Below are 21,898 nucleotides of genomic sequence, written 5' to 3'. Positions count from 1 at the left end.
CCATGTCTACTGAAGTTGAAAGCAAGGTTTCTTTTCCCCCCCACCCACAATTTAGATCTTTGTAAGTTCAATTTTTAAGGGACACTTGCTTTCAGCTTTTGATCAAGTCGGACATGTTCTACAGGTTGGGGTTACTTGAAAAACAGCAGAAAAACTGGTCAAAGTGGTGGGACAGGGCTGGATGTTCGGTAAAACACAAAGCAGTTTACTTTTCGGTCAGTTCCACTTTTCCAATCCTGACTTGGGAGGCAGTTGGGGAAATACTAAGTAAGAGACATCGTTACAAGTTTTCTCTCAAACAGAATTTTTGTTTGCCTCAATAATTCATCCAAGTTATGTTTTATTCAGTTTCATGAATTAAAATCTTTTGGCTTGCATGTTTTGTATCCATTAAATTTATAGTTCCTCAAAATATGAAAATGTCTATGGAGGAAGATGGAGGCTCAGAGTAGACTGTACTCTTGCAGAGTCTTCCACAATGTATGCATTAGAGCAAAGTCTTGATGTACAGTGCACCAGATTCAAGAAAAGCTACTTTTTCCACAGGAAGCCGATATGCCATCACTATGAAATTATCTTAACCAAAAAAAAAATAAAAAAAAAATAAAAAGGCTGAATGTTGTGGCAGTCAGCACACAGTGCCAAATGGAGAAGGTAAAAAATACAGCTGGGTCTGTTAGAATTTCAAAGAAAACCAAGCTCATGCAAATGCAATTACAGTCCGTGTGAGTGACATTTGGCAAGTGAAAGATACATGGTTCGCTTTAGAAGCATCAAAATGGAGAGGCTTTTTTTTTGTGTCTTGAAGCTTTTTAGGGTTTGTCTTCAACAGGTGGACGTCTGGTGGTGCTAGAAGTTGAGGGACAGAGGAAAGCTGCACTGCATCACACTTAGAAGTTAAATTCTTTTGTCTGAAGGTTGGATGACGGCTCAAAGTTGTAGGTACCTCCCTGGGTGGCTTCAGGAATCAGGCTTTGATCTTCATCAATCTGCCCAGAACAGAAAATAAACTCAATTAAATCCTATAAAGGGCTTAATGTCATTAAAGAGACATGTGGAGAAGCAGGTGAAGGGGAAAGTGTACTGCTCGGGGGCAGCAGATTTTGTTGCAGAAATTCCATTCACCTAAGGCCTGTTTCACACTTGAGTTAGATCTCAATACCAGAAAAAATAAATAAATGTTTCCGTTTAGACCTCATGTATTCTAAATGGAAAGATCCGTTCAGGATGCATCAGGCTGCAATCTGCAGTTTTGTGTCCGGTCAAAAAAAAAAAAAAAACGGATCAGGCACGGAAAACCATGCAAGTCAATGCGGATCAGTTTTTTAGAAGCCTAAAAAAAAGGGTCACCCGTTGACTTTTAATGTATTTAGTGACGGATCCGTTTTTTTCCGTTTTGATTTTAGACAACCGCATCCTAATGTAACGGATGCATCCTGATGTGCAAAATCAAAACAGATCCGTCTAATTCCGTTATTGAGATCCTCTGCTGGATCTCAATACCGGAATTAACAACTCCAGTGTGAAAGTAGCCTAAACGGGGCTTGCGTCCAAAACCACCCCATTCAGACGACTGGAATAGATTTTCAGTTGTAGAAGTTTTCTGCAAAAAAAGTCCACTACCTGTGAAGGCACAGTCAAAGGTTTGCCTTTGTAGATTTCCCCTGCAATAAAGGGGCAAGTCAGGTTTGCAAGAGCTGGAACTCAATTTAAGGGTTTTTTCATGACTAACTTATTGATGTCCTATCCTCAGAACAGGATAATTTCAAAATCGGCAGAGGTCCAACTACCCAGTACTCCGCCAATCGGCTGTTTTTACTAGATGCGGCACTGGAATGGGAGCAGCACTGCAGTAACCAGACATGACCACTGCATAGTGGATGGAGGTGTCATTTTAGCGCCTGATTCCAGCACAACAACTAAACAGCTGTGCAGCGGGAGTTTGGCCCCTTCTGATCTGTCCTAAGGATAGCTCATCAATAAGTTGGTCCTGGAAAAACCCAATAAAGGGGTTTTCTCATCTCAGACAATGGGGGCATATCGCTAGGATATGCCCCCATTGTCTTATAGGTGCGGGTCCCACCGCTGGGACCCGCACCTATATCGAGAACTGAGCCCCGAAAGTGAAGGAGAGTGCACTGCGCATGCGCAGCCGCCTCCATTCATTTCCATGGGGCCGCCGAAAATAGCCCCATAGAAATGAATGTGATCATTCACTTCTATGGGAGAGGCGGAGATTAGCATTTGGTGGTGGACAGACCCTGGGAAATCTGGGGTCCTCCAGCCACAGCGCTCCCCGCTCCATTCTCAATATAGGTGCGGGTCCCATCAGTGGGACCCGCACCCATCAGGCAGTGGGGGCATATCCTAGGGAATACTCCTTTAAGGGTCTGATCACACACGGTGGTCATATTACAGTTTTTGCAGAAATATGATTGCATTCTGTGAACAGACCCTTATAGATCAGCTCTCCTTCTGTCTCACAAATGAGGGGTGCTGAGGTGGACACCCACTATATGACCTAAGAGAACATATAGGCAGTGTATTTTGTCATGCCTTCTTCTAACAAGGTGACAGCACCTATCCTTTCCACCAATTCTTACACTAACCCTGATAGTAAGCTTGTATGGCAGGGTACACATGATGTATTACGTTCACACACTTAAAGGGAACCTGTCATGTGGATATTTGATTATAATCTAACTAATTATATACAATCATTAACTACTAAAAAGTACCTTAGATGTATTCACTTACTGGTGTGACAGATGGTTACCTCATAATATACACACAAAGATGCTGCATGCTAATGAGCTGATTTGAGTCCAGCGTGATGTCATTGAGTCCAGCGTTTATTTAATTAACAGCTATAGCCACTCCCCTTCCCAACTGCTGCTGATTCATATGGAAAAAAACTGTCAATCAGCAGCAGGTAGGCGGGGAGAGTCAGGAGCTCATGAATATTTAGGACTCATCATTATGAGCTGGAGCTTTTCAATACAAGATGTTGGCAGATTGACTGGGTCAATTAAAGAAAGTGACCCAGCATTTTGCTAAGAGAATCAGTCACTTATTTATGTTGCCCTTAGTTAGGACACCATAAAACTGGTGACCAGTTCCCTTTAATTGAATGCTGCATTGTTTGTATCTGTTTGTTAAAGTTATCTATAATTTATCAGTGAACCAAAGCCACATAAAATCCAATGACAAACCACCTACGTGTACATGTGTTTCCACTAGTAGTTTTCTTTTTATGTAAGAACATCAAAACAGACTTTTAGGACTAATTTTGTTAAATAAGAAATCCGGAGCACGTGACCGATCCGAAAGCCCCATTCACAAGTCTGTTTTGGTCACCGATTTTCATCTGTGATTTTGAGCCAAAACCAGGAGCTCATCTCTGTGTAGCTCCACTCCACTCCACTTAAGACTGACCATTGCACAGTGGCTATGAACTGTATTTAGAGAGGTGCACTGGCGCAATCTGAACTACATGATCTAAACCACATCTTAGCTATGATCCCACATTGGGAATTTTATGTAGTGGCATACTTGGTGCCGTATTTATCACATTCACAGGGTAACAAGTGATAAAAGTCGGAGTGTGGAGGGGATTGATGCTGAGAACAGGGTGTCGCCCTCTTTACATACAGCAGTAGTGTGCATGTCAGTCTACTACTTCGTTCACTTCTGTGTAGACTGTTCTCAGTCAGCACCATAGAAGTGGCTCGAGTTGTGGACCGACGTGCACACTACTGCTCCATTCAAAGACAGGACTTGGGACCCCCCAATTCTCTGTGGGTCCAAGCATTTGGTCATCCAGGAAAAATCCAAATTTTTCTGGATAGTGGATCAATAGATTTTCATGGTGCAATTCCTTTAATTTTAGGAAGATATTGAAGTTAAACATGCTTACATCGTCACCAGAGAAATACTGATCTATGATTTCAAATGCTAATTTGTAAATTTCTTCATTCTCGTGCTGTTGCAGTGCTTCTATTTTCTCCAGACCTGAAAAAGATGGCAGCCATCAGTAAAGTATGACATGGAGATGACAAAATAGAATGGAAATAATAAACTGAATATGATCTATCTACATCTCCTAAAGAGTGATAAGAATGCTGTAATGCCACACATTATCTGACATGGGTCTGTGTTGCCCAAATTGATTTAGTAGCAAGCAACGTACGCATATATACATGTTTGATCTGTCTTTGACCAGTCCATGCAGAAGACCAATGTTAATGAGATCCTCTAGCAGTTAGTTAGGCCTCTGCTCACAGTATGTTCTGTTTTAAGACAAATTAATTTCTCACCTCCACACTCTTCTATGATCTCGGCAATTGTGCTCGCTTCTTCTCCTGCCATTATAAGAATGTTTTTCAAGCCGTCCAAAACCACCTGGACAACCTGCGAGTCTTTCACAGCCAATAAGTTGCAGAACGGTGGGATGACGTTCTGCTGCACCAGGTACTCCACCTGCACAGGACAAGCAGAAAGTGACAACTGCACAGCCTGAAGTTCACAGAACACGTCCTAGTTGTCAAAGTTTGCACAGAGTAAGGCCTTATTCAGATGTCAGTGAATCATAGACCTGTGCTGTCGGTGGTCTCCAAGGACAGAACAAGTACCACTGATTTTAATGTGCACTCACACATCAGATATTTACCATGATCCAGGGATTACACCACAGCATGGCCATTTCTGTCCATGTTTATGGATCCATCGCACCAAATAAAGTCTATGAGTCCATGAAAAACACGGACATAACGTGTGTTTTACAGATAATTGCTAGGAGATGCTCTTGAAATTAATTTTCAGCTGAGCAAGATACGGATGACATATGGAAGGCAAAAAACGGACATCTTCACAGATAAATCACTGCCCATCTGGTCACTGATGTTATCAAGCTCGTGTGAATGAGGCCTTAAAAAAAAACAAAAAAAAACTAACCTCTCCTGACAGGTCTTTTTAGGTAAATACTTACATTCACCATAAAATGACAATTCTGGAGCATCTTTTCTTCTGACTTTATGCTGTGCTGTACCTCCGTTATTACTATAAATTTGGAGGGTTACACTAATCATTTAAATATATCTAATAGAGCTGAGTGAGATATCTGAACTTTCTTAAAGGGGCACATTCTCTTTATCAAACACTTGCATCCAGTACGACAAGGAGGGCTCTACAGTCACTCAAGCCTCACCTGAAGACACTGGTGCATAGCAGCCATTTTGACTTTGGCTAGAAAATTTTTCTCTGACGCCTCAACTCAATAAATCCATGGCTTACCTGGTCTTTCCGGCCACTTATTGTTAAGTTGCTGATTGCCCATGCGGCTTCTTTTTGGGTACCAAAGTCTCCCTGCAGAACAGAAAAACAGTTCTATGAAATTCCAAGAAAAATATGGTAATCTATATAGTTACAGCAGAATAAAATAAGAGACCAGTCACTTCCCAAAGTTTGGTTTTATTTTTTGGTCACCACATTCCAGCAGCAATCAGTATATCATATCAGGGAATTTATGTATAAGCACTTGAGACGGCCTCCTACAGTGGAGCTATGCTAAATGAAATTAAAGGTATATTCTTGGATTTTAATATTGAAAGCGTATCCTCAGATAGAACTGAAGCAAATGGGATAGGACATCAATATTAAAATCCTGGAAAAAAACCTTTAAGGCAGGATATCATGCAGACCATGTTTTCACTGAAAGTAAAGCTTTTAATAATAATAATCATAACAAAACCACCGCTTCAGAGAACAAATCCAACAGGGATAGAAGTGCACCACAAAAATTTAGCAGCTATGAAATAAAGCATTGTCCCAGAAATGGCTGGTACGTCAAACTGCTGACGTAACCATCTCCGGAATAGTTACAATACTGCCCCTTTGATGCACAATATGGACATGTACTCTACTAGACAGACTCACCTTGGCCAGCTGATGTATTATCATGGGGATTAATCCGGCATCTATAACAGCTTGAACCTGTTGCTGATTTCCAGCTGTGATATTGGAAAGGAACCAAACTGCTTCCTGCAACAAAATACAATACATAGAACTGTAACTTTAATGCTCAGCGTCTGTGTGCAAATTATCGATCTTTACAAAGAAATACATTTGCTTAGGGTGGTTTTCACACGGCATAATTAGATCACCATAGAACCATTTGGGGATCTAAGGCTGGGTCAGAGGAATCGCAGGTGGTCTGGGGTATCCAAATTTAATACAGATGCCAAAATGTAGTCATATCACAATGACTACGGACATAAAAGCTAGATATAATGCAAATGTAGTAATTACCCAATAGTGTTATTGGAGGATTCTCTTAATGGGGTTTTCCCATCTCAGACAATGAGGGCATATCCCTAAGATATGACCCCATTGTCTGATAGGTGCAGGACCCGCACCTATCTCGTAAGAGCAGCCGGGAAAGTGAAGGAAGGCCGCCCTCCATTTATTACTATGGGGCTGCGCCGCACCTATCCTAGCTGGGCATACCCCTTTAAGGGTATGACTACAGGGCGACAGCAAGACATTTATTATAATATATTTTAATGGTGCAATGAGACATACTGGAGACACGACAGTTGCTAAAAAAAATAAATAAACTGACTTGTGTCGCAGCATTGCAACACCATTGAAATACACTGCATAAAATGTTGCTCGACATGTCGCTGTGTAGCCGTAGTACCCTTAGCCAGATGATAACCTGCAGAGCTCCTGTATGCAAAATACAGACTGCTGTTTATGGCCCATATTGTCTAAAAATGTATCACTTAGGGGTCATGCACTCATGCCGTTCTGCGGCTCCACAAAAAAATACAACATGCCCTCTTCTTGTCTCTTTTGCAGACAAGGATAGGACTTTTCTGTAAAAAAAAAAAAAAGAAAAATCAAGCACTCGGCGGGGATCTGTGTTTTATGGATCCGCAATTTGTGGACCACAATACATGGCCGTGTGCATGAGCCGTCATCCTGCGGATAGATAATACCCGTTTTCATCTTCAAATAGGTGTTACAATATTTGTATATTCTTTGGCATAATATGACTACCTTAAAGCGGTTGTTCAGCCCCGGGGGCCCTACAGGCAGATTCCCCAACATGGCCGGGCCTCCAGAGGTATTCATACTTGCCTACACCCTGTTATGTCACCGGGTCATGTAACGCACGTGGGACACATCACCGCTGCAGCAGTCATGTGACAAATGTCAAACCATCAAAGTGTCAGCATCATGAATGGAGCCCAAAGAGCTACAGCTGCAGTGGGGGAGTGAAGGAGTCGGAAGCCAGCAGCGGAAAGCAGGTAAGTACGATTCCCTCCGCAGATCTAGTAACATTGGGCAATCCGCCTGTAAGGTGTTGTCTGCTTTTGTTGTTATATTGATTACCTATTGTCAGGATGGGTTATCCATATCAGATTGGCAGGGGGCCAATTCCCAGCACCCCCGTCGCTCAGCAGTTTGAAGAGAACACAGCGATCATACGAGCAATGCCTCCTCTTCAATGTTTACCTGCTCACCGATGCAATGTTGACAGCGAGCAGCTAAACAGCAGAAAAGGCAACGCTTGTACGGGAGCTGTGTTCTCTTCAAACAGTTGATCAATGGGGGTGCCTGGAATTGTCCGCTAGCCGATCTGATATTAATGAGCTATCCTGAGGATAGGTCATTAATATATATTTTATATATAAGTGGACAACACCTTTAAGCATATATAAATATATTAATAATAACAACCAAAATACCTTATTTATTTTCTCTTTAGGATGCGTCAGTAGATTTTGAAAGTGAGCGAGAACGTCGCAGTTTAACACCACTTGAGTCTGTTCATCGGTGCCAGTTACTATGTTACCCACAGCTCTTAACGCTGCCGTCTAAAAAGGGAGGGAATAAACAGAAGTAAGGATATGCTCTTACAATTATCAAGATTTTAGTCAATTTGCAATAAATACCAGGTTTGACCTATGAAGCTAGCAAGTGGAGTGAGTGTATTGTGTGCGAATGGTTTGTGACTTCGCTGCAGAACGTCACAAAATGCTGCTCAATGCTGAATAGCTGTTCACAGACCCCATTCAAAAGTTCCCAGTTCCAGAGTTTGGAAGGCTGGACCATTTAATGTGTGGCATCTGGAAGGAGCATTGATGCAGCTGTCAGTCAATAAGTATATACAGCCCTGTAAACGCAGACAATCAGAAGCAGCTCCTCGTACTCACAAATGTAACCCTTTAAGAGTGTCTTATAGAGGCAAAATGAAAACCAAAACATGATAAATCTATTAAATAAATCACAACTAAAGACTTAATACCATCTTTTGAAAGTGTTGACATATCAACTAGGATATGCTGGATGAGTGGAGGTCTGTCCTCTGCAGAGTTGGTGACTGCAGTGCAGGAAACGCAACTATCAGCTCCCCAGCCCCTCCATATTTAGGTTCAGCAGCGATCCTAGCGAAATGCTATACAGACAAAACTGAAAAGGCAAATCTTAAAACCACTATGAAAAAAATAAAAATAAATCACCTGAACTTTTACTTCCTGATGACTCAAAAGTGGCACCAAGTATGGCACAACTCCAGAATCTATCACCATCTGAATTTGTTCATTGCCACCATCAGTTAGGTACGATAAAGCCCATACTGTATCCACTAGAATCTAAAGGGAAACAAGCATAAACTTATATTGACAAATGACAAAACCAATAGAAGAAGAAATCTACATAAACTAATAAGCTGTTGGCTGGCAAGAAGCAGCAAGAAAATACAATTCTCAATATGGAATATTAAAAAGGTTTTTTTCTAGGTGTTAAATATTATAACCTATCCTTCGGATAGGTCTCCAATGCCAAATTGTCCGGAATCCGACACCCCTGCCGATCACATCTTACGAAGCACAGTATAGTGCAGTTCAGATCCATACACTTGAAGGGGACTGAGCTGCGCCTAGGCACTGCGGTCTCTAAAAACAGATGACCGGCAGGGGTACGGGAATTGGACCCCATGATCAGATATTGAACACCTATTCTCAGGATAGGCCATCAACATTAAACACCCAGAAAACATCTGTAATTGCACAAGAGAGCAATATACTTACATTAATGTCTGTGTGGTATATTAGGACACAAAGAGCAGGCAAAATCTATAAGGGGGAAATAAACCAAAACTATATTAGGTACAGGCCATCAGAATGGATTATATTTCTGTAATTTAAGTCACATTTATATTAAAAACCAAAACAAATGCATAATTGAAGTTACAAGACGTGGCATCTTAAAGGAGAAGTATGTGATTGCTGGAGGTCTGATTCCTGTAGTCACTACATGCGCTGCTGCTCAATTAATTCCTGTTTGCCTAAGGGCTCATTCACACAACCGTCGGTGTCCCGTGTCTGTGCTGTGAACCGCAAATTGAGGCCCGCAATGCACGGGTGCGAAGGCACGGAACACCAGAAAGCACGCAGTAGTGTTCAGTTCCGCATCTGCGGATCCATTGAAATGAATGGGTCCCCATCCGTGATGTGGAATGACAACAGAACGGTGCCTGTGTATTGCGGATCAGTGTGAACAAGCCCTAAGACAGAATTTAGCGCTCGGCTATGTCTGAAAGTCCTACAGAGAATGGATGCAGTAGCACCACATGTGCTCCACTGACTCAGAGACCCTGTTGTCATGATTGGTGATCGTACCAGTGGTCAGCCCCCCCATGGTAATATACTTATTGCCTACTCTGTGGGGGAGATAAGTACTTATGGTGAGACAACCTTTTAAAACTCATAGGTTTAAATGACATCTTGAAGTGACAGGTGCAGTACAGTAAAAACTTTACAAATGACCACACTGCAAAGCTGTTTTAGGACAGCTCCACTCTAACCTGCAGGAGAAACTTCAGAAGAAATTAACAGGTAAGGCTTTGTTCACATCACTGTTCAGCCTTTCCGTTCTACTGCTCCATTTAGGAGTAGAAGAACGGAAAGAGAAGATGATAAGATGCCTTTATTGTCACTGTACAATACAATGTAATACAATGTACAATACAATGAAATGTTGTTTGGAGCAATCCTAGATGCCATGGACAGAGGAACAAGAACTGACATTTAAACTAAAGCATTACACTAGAAAAAAACAAAACATTGCACTAGAAGGCATTACTATTCACAGCATATACAGACGTGGACAAAATTGTTGGTACCCTTTGGTCAATGAAAGAAAAAGTCACAATGGTCACAGAAATAACTTTAATCTGACAAAAGTAATAATAAATTAAAATTCTATAAATGTTAACCAATGAAAGTCAGACATTGTTTTTCAACCATGCTTCAACAGAATTATGTAAAAAAATAAACTCATGAAACAGGCATGGACAAAAATGATGGTACCCCTAACTTAATATTTTGTTGCGCAACCTTTTGAGGCAATCACTGCAATCAAACGCTTCCTGTAACTGTCAATGAGACATCTGCACCTCTCAGCAGGTATTTTGGCCCACTCCTCATGAGCAAACTGCTCCAGTTGTGTCCGGTTTGAAGGGTGCCTTTTCCAGACTGCATGTTTCAGCTCCTTCCAAAGATGCTCAATAGGATTGAGGTCAGGGCTCATAGAAGGCCACTTTAGAATAGTCCAATTTTTTCCTCTTAGCCATTCTTGGGTGTTTTTAGCGGTGTGTTTTGGGTCATTGTCCTGTTGCAAGACCCATGACCTGCGACTGAGACCAAGCTTTCTGACACTGGCTAGTACATTTCTCTCTAGAATTCCTTGATAGTCTTGAGATTTCATTGTACCCTGCACAGATTCAAGACACCCTGTGCCAGACGCAGCAAAGCAGCCCCAGAACATAACAGAGCCTCCTCCATGTTTCACAGTAGGGACAGTGTTCTTTTCTTGATATGCTTCATTTTTTCGTCTGTGAACATACAGCTGATGTGCCTTGGCAAAAACTTCGATTTTTGTCTCATCTGTCCACAGGACATTCTCCCAGAAGCTTTGTGGCTTGTCAACATGTAGTTTGGCATATTCCAGTCTTGCTTTTTTATGATTCGTTTTCAACAATGGTGTCCTCCTTGGTCGTCTCCCATGTAGTCCACTTTGGCTCAAACAACGACGGATGGTGCGATCTGACACTGATGTTCCTTGAGCATGAAGTTCACCTTGAATCTCTTTAGAAGTCTTTCTAGGCTCTTTTGTTACCATTCGGATTATCCGTCTCTTAGATTTGTCATCAATTTTCCTCCTGCGGCCACGTCCAGGGAGGTTGGCTACAGTCCCATGGATCTTAAACTTATGAATAATATGTGCAACTGTACTCACAGGAACATCTAGTTGCTTGGAGATGGTCTTATAGCCTTTACCTTTAACATGCTTGTCTATAATTTTCTTTCTGATCTCTTGAGACAGCTCTTTCCTTTGCTTCCTCTGGTCCATGTCGAGTGTGGTACACACCATATCACCAAACAACACAGTGATTACCTGGAGCCATATATATAGGCCCAATGGCTGATTACAAGGTTGTAGACACCTGTGATGCTAATTAGTGGACACACCTTGAATTAACATGTCCCTTTGGTCACATTATGTTCTGTGTTTTCTAGGGGTACCATCATTTTTGTCCATGCCTGTTTCATGAGTTTATTTTTTTACATAATTCTGTTGAAGCATGGTTGAAAAACAATGTCTGACTTTCATTGGTTAACATTTATAGAATTTTAATTTATTATTACTTTTGTCAGATTAAAGTTATTTCTGTGACCATTGTGACTTTTTCTTTCATTGACCAAAGGGTACCAACAATTTTGTCCACGTCTGTATATAGTAAGTGCTTGTGGAGTATATACACACTGATTCAGACACCACTGCAGACAAGAGATCATCATGGGGTCATGAATGCAGCAGTCACTTTCAGTCTGTGGTAGTTTCTATCCTAGGAAGGGGCAATAATCTCCGAGCATTTAGGAGACCGATTGCTTTGGGGTAAAAGCTGTTCTTCAGCCTAGTGGTGCGGGCATGTAGGGCTCTAAGATGCCTACCAGAGGGTAGGGGAGTGAAAAGGCTGTGGCCGGGGTGAGATGAATCCCTGCAGATAATTTTGAAGAAAAGAAAGGACGGAGAAGGCACATAACTGACCCAAACGGAGCCTTTAGGACCTTATAGACTATAATGTGGTCCGTTATGTTTCCGCTCAGAAGATGATTTTGAAGCGGAGACAAAAGTCCTGCATGCACAGCTTTTGTCTCCACTCCAAAATCATCTTCTGAGCGGAAAGATAACGGACCCCATTATAGTCTATGGGGTACTTAGGCTCCGTCATGTGACTTCTCCGTCCTTTCCGTTCTCCTACTCCTAAACGGAGCAGGAGAACGGAAAGGCTGAACGGTGAGGTGAACGAAGCCTTAGATTCTACTCCGGGGCAGCAGATGTAAATTACTCAACAACAGAAGCCAATAGCACTTGCTGCTGAGCAGTGACTTGTAAAAGAAGAAAAATAATGGGGTGACCTTGTGCCATTCAGCTAAACTTGTCACCCAGTGCCAGAGTGAAAGAGGAGTGATGCTTCAAAGAGTTATTTTAATACAAGTTAAAAGGGGGTGCCTGGCCGGAAATTTTTAAAGTGTTTAGAATCATAAAAGTAAAGAAGTGATACCTCACTGATTCACCTCGGCTCCTGGCCCCTCTGCTGGTCTCCCTCGACAAACAGGATATCACTGGCTGATTTCCGAGCTGTCCTTTGTCAGTCGAGGGGGATCTGCATGGACCCTGGAAGTGTTGGAACCGAACGGTGGGGGATCATTGAAGTATCATATTTCTTTTGTATGTTTTTTTTTTTTAAAGACATTCTGACCCATTAAAAAAATATTGGTCAGACAACCTGTTTTAATTTCAAAATGCATGACATGTTTACATAAATATCAGAGGCTTAAAAAGTTTGTATATTTAATGTAATAGGCATATTTATTTCATGGGTTATCTCAGGGCAAACTACACTAAATATGCCAGATTTAGATTAATCCATACCCACTTACATTTTGGTTAACAGGGGCTAGTGCAAGCTTTTGGAGATAAAAGGGTCCCCCGGGAAATCAGTACTCATCAATATCAGATCGGTGGGGTCCCAACTGCCAGTGCCCCTTATAACAGCATACTAAAGGGGGTTTGGCAATCACAGCTTCATGTGGGTGGGTGATAAGTGCGGGTGCTGGTCCTATTAATGACCTATCCTTAAAGGGTACATGAGCTTATTGTGTAAAGCCTTATGTATATGATTCTAGATGATCTGCTGTGGTTTACATTATGCACATTAATGAAAATATAACAGATTCTGTCAAGGAATCAGACAACTTCATGAACTGTGGAAAACACTGGGACCGCACAGCTTGGGTTGTACGAGAACAAAACAATCATCTCTTCACATTCTTATTACCTCCTGCACAGTCTCCATTGGCGGTGGGGGGTCCTTATTCCTGCACAGATTGACAATGACCCATGTGACGTTCCGGAGGAAGGTGATGGGGATGGAAGGGTTGATGAAGGACAAGAGCGGTTTGACAACTCCAAGTGAGATGACATAATCTCTACACTGAGGACCATCACCTACAGAAATGAAAAGGGTTTAAAAAAAATCTTGCATTAAAAATGTTATTGGAGCAAAATAAAAACAGGGTGATTCTGAAATGTATGCGTGAGTGGCATTCCCCAACTGCCCTTGAGAAAATGGTTAATAAGGCCTCAGAGACCGTACATAACTTTGGAGTGCAAAGAAACTGGTTATGTGGATTAGCCACGGATCAGGGCTTACATTTACATTCTGAACTAGACTAAGGTCCCATGCACATGACCATATCCATTTTGCGTTCCGCAAATCGTGGATCCGCTAAATATGGATGCAGGTCCGTGTTGCATCCGCATTTTTTGTGGACAAGTAAAGGATATGTTCTCTCTCTTTGTGGAACGAATCATCCATGCGTTTTCCATACCTGCATGTGCATTCTACAAAAAGAGAAGACTGCCCACAGAATGGGGACCAAGGACCCATTGAAAACAATACAACGCATTTGTGAATCTGTGATTTGCAAAATGGATATAGTTGTATGCATGGGGTCTAATTGGTTGTCCTGCACTATAGTTACTTTAGGTACAATTATCTGTCCACCAGTTTTCATAGAAAAAAAAATAAAAGTTGCGCCAAGATTTAAACGTATTCTCAGTATAGTGTATAAGTGTTGGAATGGTGAGGTTACAATGGCTGGGACCCGCACTGATCAGAGAACAGGGGTCCTGGGTCACTCCATACCAGTGAAGCATGCAAGCTTCCACTCATCTCTATGGGGCTGATAAAGGGAATCCTTGTATAGCTATTAGCAGCCCAAATAGAGGTGTGCATGCTCAACCACCACTCCATTCATAAAGGGAAACATGGGAGCCTCATTCTCATGATCAGTGAGTGTCCCAGATGTACCCCTACCATTCAAACGCTTATACCTTATGTCGTGGATAGCGGACATGTTGAAATCTTCACACAACCTATTCAACATTTTCCATGCACGTATAATGAACTTGTCCTACCGATGATATTTCCAAGCGCCCAGACTGCTTGTTCACAGACATTTTGATGCACGGAATGCAGAAGCCTCAGAAATAGGGGGACAGCATCTGAGGAAAGAAAATCCGTGTAAATGATTCACACCTACAGATTTGAAAAGGAAAACATCAGAGCGTCCGTCTGTCAGGTCAGTAATATCCCCTCGGCAACACAGCAAGGAGCTTCAGATATTCCCGCAGTGACAGAAAGCACTTGGATTTGACTGCATTCCTACTGACTAATGAACACACAGCATGGTGCATCTTCATCTGACCGGCTGAAAGGCTTTTCTGAAAATGGAGCAAGTAACTGGATATGCATTGGCCACACTCGCACTAAAACCAAAACAGGCTCTTCCTTAGTGCCGGTTGCTACTTGACTTGTGTAACATTAAAGACGGATAACAGACTTTTTTTCTTGCAAAACTGCATTACAGCTATAGCCAGTCATAGAGGTCCTACCGCATTAAAGAGGACAGTCACCGCTCCTGATATGTCAGGAATAGTAATTGATTCTCTTTATCCATTAGGACTGCTGACACTGACCTCCAATCTGTAATTCATATTTCTTATTATCAAGGCAATAGATTCCCTAGCATTTTGTCTAAATAGTTCACATTTTTTGATAATTTTCTAACAAGCCCTGCGCTCCAAACGTATGGACTTAAAAAGTCACAAAATTGTACTTTTGCGCGCAATATTTTGCTTTTTACATGATTCACTCCAGTGGGTGGGAAAGTGGACATAGTTAACCTGTCAAGTCAATTTAACCTTTTCAGGACACATGACGTACTGCTCTTCACACCTGCTGTTTGCGGCGGCGCCATCGGGTCCCCATGCGGCTGTAGGGGGGACCCGATGGCATGGAAGGCAGCGCGATGCCTAAGGAAGGCATCGCGCTGCCTTCCGGTGACGAGCCTGTGAGATCCAGCCCCCTGGATCTCACAGGCAGGAAGCTGTATGAGTAATACACACTATTACTCATACAGCCAATGCATTCCAATACAGACGTATTGGAATGCATTGTAAAGGGATTAGTGGGACAAAAAAAAGTTGAAAAATAAAGTTTTCCCCCCAAAAAATTAAAAGTTTCAAGTAAAAACAAACAAGAACGTCATTTCCCCCAAATAAAATGGGGGGGGGGGGGGTGGGGTTTAGGGAGTATACATATTGGGTATCGCCGCATCTGTATCGACCGGCTCTATAAATATATTACATGACCTAACCCCTCAGATGAACACTGTAAAAAATAAAAACTGCTAAATAAACAATTTTTTTGTCACCTTACATCACAAAAAGTACAACAGCAAGCGATCAAAAAGGAGATTTTTGTATAACTTACCAGTTAAATCTCTTTCTCGCTCTTCCTTGGGGGACACAGACCTTGGGTATAGCTCAGCTCCCTAGGAGGCGTGACACTAAGTAAAACTGTTAAGCCCCTCCTCCATCAGCTATACCCTCAGCCTGGAGATAGAGGCTACCAGTTGCGTGTCCAAGTAGTGAAAGGATAACAACCAATAACGGAAACAACCAGCCAGCAACCCAACGGGGCGCCAGACCATAACCCTGTAACCAAACACAGAAGGGTGGGTGCTGTGTCCCCCAAGGAAGAGCGAGAAAGAGATTTAACTGGTAAGTTATACAAAAATCTCCTTTTCTCGCCCATTTTCCTTGGGGGACACAGACCTTGGGACGTTCAAGAGCAGTCCAAGAAGGGAGGGACCACAAACCCAAGGCGGAACACCACCAGAGCATCAGGAAACCGCTGCCTGCAAAACCAGGCGGCCCAAAGCAGCATCCGCTGATGCATGCGTATGCACCCTATAGAACTTTGTGAAAGTGTGCAGAGAGGACCAAGTGGCTGCTTTGCACAACTGTTCAGCAGAGGCCCGATGCCTCTGCGCCCAGGAAGCTCCGACTGCTCTGGTGGAATGAGCAGTGACGCCGAAAGGCGGAGGTCTGCCCTTGGCTCGATAAGCCTCAGACACCGCCAGTTTAATGAAACGGGCAATAGCCACCTTGGAGACCGCCAACCCTCTGCGCGAACCCTCCGGAACCACAAACGGAGTCCGTGCGCCGAAAGGACCCGGTGACCTCCAAGTAAATCCTCAACGCCCTGACCACATCCAGACGGTGCAGTTCCCGTTCTCTGGGGTGGGAAGGAGAGGGACAGAGCGACGGAAGGACGATGTCCTCATTGATGTGAAAGGCGGAGACCACCTTTGGCAGGAAAGTCGGGACAGGCCGAAGCACAACCTTATCCTGGTGGAAGATCAGGAAAGGTTCGGAGCAAGAAAGAGCCGCTAACTCCGACACCCGTCGGAGAGACGTGACGGCCACAAGAAAGATGACCTTGCAGGACAGAAGGCGAAGGGAGACCTCCCGTAAAGGCTCGAAGGGGGCTGATTGGAGCGCCGAGAGCACCACATTCAGGTCCCAGGAAGGAACTGGAGGGCGGTACGGCGTAACAGAGTGAGCCACCCCTTGTAAGAAGGTCTTAATTGGCCCTAGAGGGGCCAGGGGACGCTGGAGAAGAATAGACAGCGCCGAAATCTGACCCTTCAGAGAACTGAGGCACAGCCCCAGGTCCAGACCCGACTGGAGGAAGGACAGGATTGTGGGAAGAGAAAACCGGAGAGGTGGGATGCTCCGGGACTCACAGAACCCCAGATAGGACCTCCAAACCCGATAGTAGATCCTAGAGGATACGGGCTTACGAGCCCGGATCATGGTGCGGACTACGTCCGCGGAGAAACCCCGTCGCGTTAAGACGGCGGTCTCAATAGCCACGCCGTCAAACGTAGCGAGCCTAAATGCTCGTGGAAGATCGGTCCCTGAGAGAGAAGGTCTTCCCTGGAGGGCAGTGGCCACGGTGCGTCTGCCAACAGCAACATTAGGTCGGCGTACCAAGACCGGCGGGGCCAATCCGGGGCGATTAGAATCGCGGGGACGCCCTCTGCCGCGATCCTCCGAAGAACCCGTGGCAGGAGGGGAAAAGGAGGAAAGACGTACAGAAGGGAGAATTCGCGCCACGGAAGGACGAGCGCGTCGGCGCCGTATGCCTTCGGGTCCCGTGCCCTGGCCAGGTATAGGGGGACCTTGTGGTTGAATTTGGAGGCCATGAGGTCCACGTCGGGGCGACCCCAGCGAAGACAAAGGGCTTCGAACACCTCTGGGTGCAGGGACCATTCTCCCAGGTCGATGGTGGACCGGCTGAGGAAATACGCCGCCCAGTTGTCCACCCCCGGGATGTAAATCGCAGATAAGGCCGGCACGTGCGTCTCCGCCCAGAGGAGAATGAGGGTCACCTCTTGCATCGCTGCAGCGCTGCGAGTGCCTCCCTGATGGTTTATGTATGCCACAGCCGTGGCATTGTCCGATTGGATCCGAATAGGGTGGCCCCTCAGCAGATGGGTCCAGTGTCTGAGGGACAGAAGAATCGCCCTCAGTTCCAGAATATTGATTGGAAGTCTGGACTCCGATAGAGACCAAACGCCCTGGACGGACCGGGGAGGGAAAACCCCCCCCCCACCCCCGTAAGCTGGCATCTGTGGTAATCACCAGCCAGTTCAGTGGAAGGAAGGACTTCCCCCTTAGAGGGATATGCAACCACCAGCCGAGGGAAGCCCGAGCCAGGGGAGGCAGAAGAAAGGTCCTGTCCAGACTCCTCGGTGATTTGTCCCAGGCCGACAGAATTGCCCTCTGAAAGGTGCGGGATCGGAATTGTGCGAACGGCACCGCTTCGAAACAGGCAACCATCTTTCCCAACAACCGCATGCTGGATCTGAGGGAAGGGCGGTGATGACGGAGGAGACTGCGAACCGACCCGCGAAGGGCCAGACGCTTGTCCGACGGAAGGCGGACCTCCGCCAACTCTGTATCCAGGAGCATCCCCAGGAAGATCAGCCGTCTGGAGGGGGTAAGGGAAGATTTGGGGTGGTTGATAATCCAACCGAACCGCGTCAGGGTCTCCAGAGTGAGTTCCACACTGCGGGATGTCTGAGAGAAGGAGGGTGCCTTGACCAGGATGTCGTCCAAGTATGGGAGAAGAAAAACACTTCTTGAACGTAGAAGGGCCAAGACAGGGGCCAGGACCTTGGTGAACACTCGAGGAGCCGTCGCCAGACCAAAGGGAAGGGCGACGAATTGGAAGTGATCGTCCCCCACCGCGAAGCGCAGGAAGCGGTGATGACATGGAGCAACCGGAACGTGGAGGTATGCATCCTGAATGTCGATTGAGGCCATGAAATCCCCTCTTTCCAGGGAGGCCACTGCGGACCTGAGAGACTCCATCCGGAATCTCTGCAGTCGGAGAAAACGGTTCAGGCGTTTTAGGTCCAAGATCGGACGCACTGAGCCTTCCTTCTTGGGAACCACAAAGAGGTTCGAGTAGAACCCCCTGAACCTTTCCGTCGGAGGCACGGGGGCGACGACACCCTTGTCCATTAGAGAGTGAATGGCCGCGAAGAAGGCGGCCACTCGTACGGGATCTCGCGGAGGACGGGATCGGAAGAAACGGTCTGGCGGAATGGACGCAAATTCGATTTTGTATCCGCAAGATACAATCTCGAGCGCCCATGCGTCTGAGATGTGGGCCCGCCATACGTTCCTGAATAGGAGAAGGCGGCCCCCCACCCGGGTGGGTGGGGGCGCACCTTCAGGCAGAGGGCTGCTGGCCTGTGGGAGCCCGTGCAGGCTTCTTGCGTCTATCCTGGGCTGGGCCAGAGGAAGAAGAACTGGCCGCGGGTCTAGACCCGGTGGGCTTGCGAAAGGACCGAAAACGGGACGAACCAGCGCGACCACGGGGGGCGCCCATTGGCCTGGACTGGGGGAGGTGAGTACTCTTCCCACCCGTGGCCTCTGATATAAGTTCGTCCAGACGGGTTCCGAACAGGCGGGAACCCGTGAATGGTAGGCCGGCCAAAGAGCGTTTGGAAGCGGCGTCCGCCGCCCAAACCTTCAGCCAGAGTTCCCTCCTGACAGAAACTGCCAGGGCAGAGGAACGGGCAATGAGGGCACCCGCATCAAGGGAGGCCTCACAGACGAATTTTCCGGCCTGAACAATTAGTTGGGCTAAGGAACGGAGGTCCTGAACAGGGACGTCCGACCCTAACTCCCGTTCCAGTTGCAAACCCCATTCAGAGACCGCTTTGCCAACCCAGGCGGAGGCAAAGACCGGTCTAAGGGCCGAACCAGAGGCAGTAAATATGGCCTTGGAGAGGGATTCCGTACGACGGTCCTCAACAGACTGGAGGGAAGATCCGTCCTGTACAGGAATAGTAGTGCTTTTGGACAGGCGAGCCACGGGAGGATCAACCTTAGGCGGGGATGTCCACGTGGTCACAGAATCTGCTGGAAAGGGATAACAAATGTCCAGCTTTTTGGGTGTAATAAAGCGGACGTTAGGCCGAGTCCAAGCCTTGGATACCACAGAAGAAAAATCAGCGTGTATGGGAAAAACCTTGGAGGCCTGTTTGGGGCGGAGAAAGGACACGCCGGCCTGTTCAGAGCTGGGGGGGGTCATCGTGTAGCTGAAAGGTATCACGGATGCTAGTGACAAGATGCCCCACCGCGGACGCCAATTTGGACGGAAGCTCTGAGTCCATGTCCACGTCCGAATCCGCCAGTTCTCCCTCAGAAAGCGTATCCCTTTGAGAGGATAGACTTGACTGAGCTCGCACGCATGGCGGAGAGAGCGAAGCATCTGGAGAAGATGTGCGCTCAACCCTTGAACGTTTCTGAGTATGCCGGGCCCTGGAAGATTTGCTGGGAGGCAGGGAAACAGTGGGGGCGGCAGAAACGGTAGTCCCAGCGGGTGCGACAGGGATTGTGGCAGCCTGCGGGAGAGGCGGTCTATCCACGAGACGGCCCACTACGTGTGTAAGGCTTTCCACCGCCTGAGACAGAGACCTAGCCCAGTCAGGGGGTTCAGAGGCACCGGGGGGCGCAGCGGGAAGCGGGCACTGCACCGGGGCCTGACATGCAAGACAATGCGGCTCAGATTGCCCACGCGGAAAAAGTTCCTTACAGGCGGTACAGGCATGGTACCAGGGTTTGGGGGCACCTGTGGGATCTGACATGCTGAAGTGTGGTTGTACTCTAATATAGAGACCACAAAGGGTTATAGCAGCTATGACCAGGAGGGTTAGGAGAGGGTTAACTGTCCTACCAGTGCCTCAGAAGAACGTCAGGAGATGGCCCAGATCAGCAGCAGCAGAGAAGCAGTGAACAGCAGTGAGCAGCAGAGAGCGCCCACAGAAGCCGAGCGATGTACACAGGAGGTTAGAGTCCCCCACCGTGTCCCAGCTTCCTGTCAGGAGTGAGGAAGTGCGGGGAACAAGCTCCGCCCCCAAAATGACGCGCGCGTAAGCCCCGCCCCCTGCCGGGACCGCTAAGCCCCGCCCCCCGTTCTTGGCGGGAAGGGGGAGAGGGAGAAGAGAAAAATGGAGTCAGCCCCGAATGAGGGGGAGGGGGGGAGAAAGATAGCAGCGTGGGGGGGAACGGCATGGGGGTGCTGAGGATGCTGCTGTGCTGCATTGTCCTGCAGATGAGCGCTCAGAATGAGCGACCACGGGTGCCCCCCTTACCCAGAGGGGTAGATGCTGCAGATAGGGACGGGGTATGGGCTGGAATAGCCATCTCACCGTCCGACGTCTTCACCCTCAGTCCTTTCCAGCAGAGTCGCCCCTTCAGCCACTGGCACCGCAGTGGCAGGAAGCTGGAAGAGGGGCTTGGCGTGCGGGCGACCCCCTAGCTGGCGGGATGTAGGGGAGCCATTGCTGCCCAGATCCTCCTATTGCTTCTGTGGGGGAGGCAGCAGTGCAGATAAGTTGGCACTGGCGCAGCTCAACCCCGGGAGAGCAGAGAGGTCTAATGCGTCTCTGGTATCCCTAGGAAAAAATAAAATAACAAAATTAGAAGAAAAAGTAAAAATAACAAGGAGAAAACAGCCCTGCAGTAGCAGGGAGTGTCTTGCCTCCTTGGACACTAAGCTAAAACTGGTAGCCTCTATCTCCAGGCTGAGGGTATAGCTGATGGAGGAGGGGCTTAACAGTTTTACTTAGTGTCACGCCTCCTAGGGAGCTGAGCTATACCCAAGGTCTGTGTCCCCCAAGGAAAATGGGCGAGAAAAGACGTTTGCCCACCAAAATAGTACCAATCTAACCGTCACCTCATCCCGCAAAAAATGGGCCCCTACCTGAGACAATCGCCCAAAAAATAAAAAAAACTATGGCTCAGAATATGGAGACACAAATTTTTGTTTTAAAAATGATGTGTAAAACTTACATTAAAAAAAAAAAGTATACATATTAGGTATCGCCGCATCCGT

At 46.1% G+C, this 21,898-nt stretch overlaps 1 protein-coding gene across 1 annotated transcript in view; it reads right to left on the bottom strand.

The window, feature by feature from the left end:
* Positions 1-223: 223 nt before the first annotated feature.
* KPNA3 (karyopherin subunit alpha 3) overlaps positions 224-21,898 on the bottom strand; it is a 52,581-nt gene continuing 30,906 nt past the window's right edge. Inside the window, exons 8-17 of the mRNA XM_044286142.1 lie at positions 14,554-14,640; positions 13,412-13,581; positions 9,096-9,140; positions 8,526-8,657; positions 7,752-7,880; positions 5,935-6,039; positions 5,293-5,364; positions 4,317-4,479; positions 3,917-4,011; positions 224-989 (exon numbers count right to left, since the gene is read on the bottom strand). Of these exons, the coding sequence (XP_044142077.1) occupies positions 891-989; positions 3,917-4,011; positions 4,317-4,479; positions 5,293-5,364; positions 5,935-6,039; positions 7,752-7,880; positions 8,526-8,657; positions 9,096-9,140; positions 13,412-13,581; positions 14,554-14,640 (1,097 nt within the window). The 3' untranslated portion in view covers positions 224-890. The remainder of the gene's footprint in view (positions 990-3,916; positions 4,012-4,316; positions 4,480-5,292; positions 5,365-5,934; positions 6,040-7,751; positions 7,881-8,525; positions 8,658-9,095; positions 9,141-13,411; positions 13,582-14,553; positions 14,641-21,898) is intronic.

The sequence above is a fragment of the Bufo gargarizans genome, chromosome 3, assembly GCF_014858855.1.
Source record: "Bufo gargarizans isolate SCDJY-AF-19 chromosome 3, ASM1485885v1, whole genome shotgun sequence".
In the NCBI taxonomy this organism is placed as follows: Eukaryota; Metazoa; Chordata; class Amphibia; order Anura; family Bufonidae; genus Bufo; species Bufo gargarizans.
This window is presented reverse-complemented; position numbering and strand designations above follow the sequence as displayed.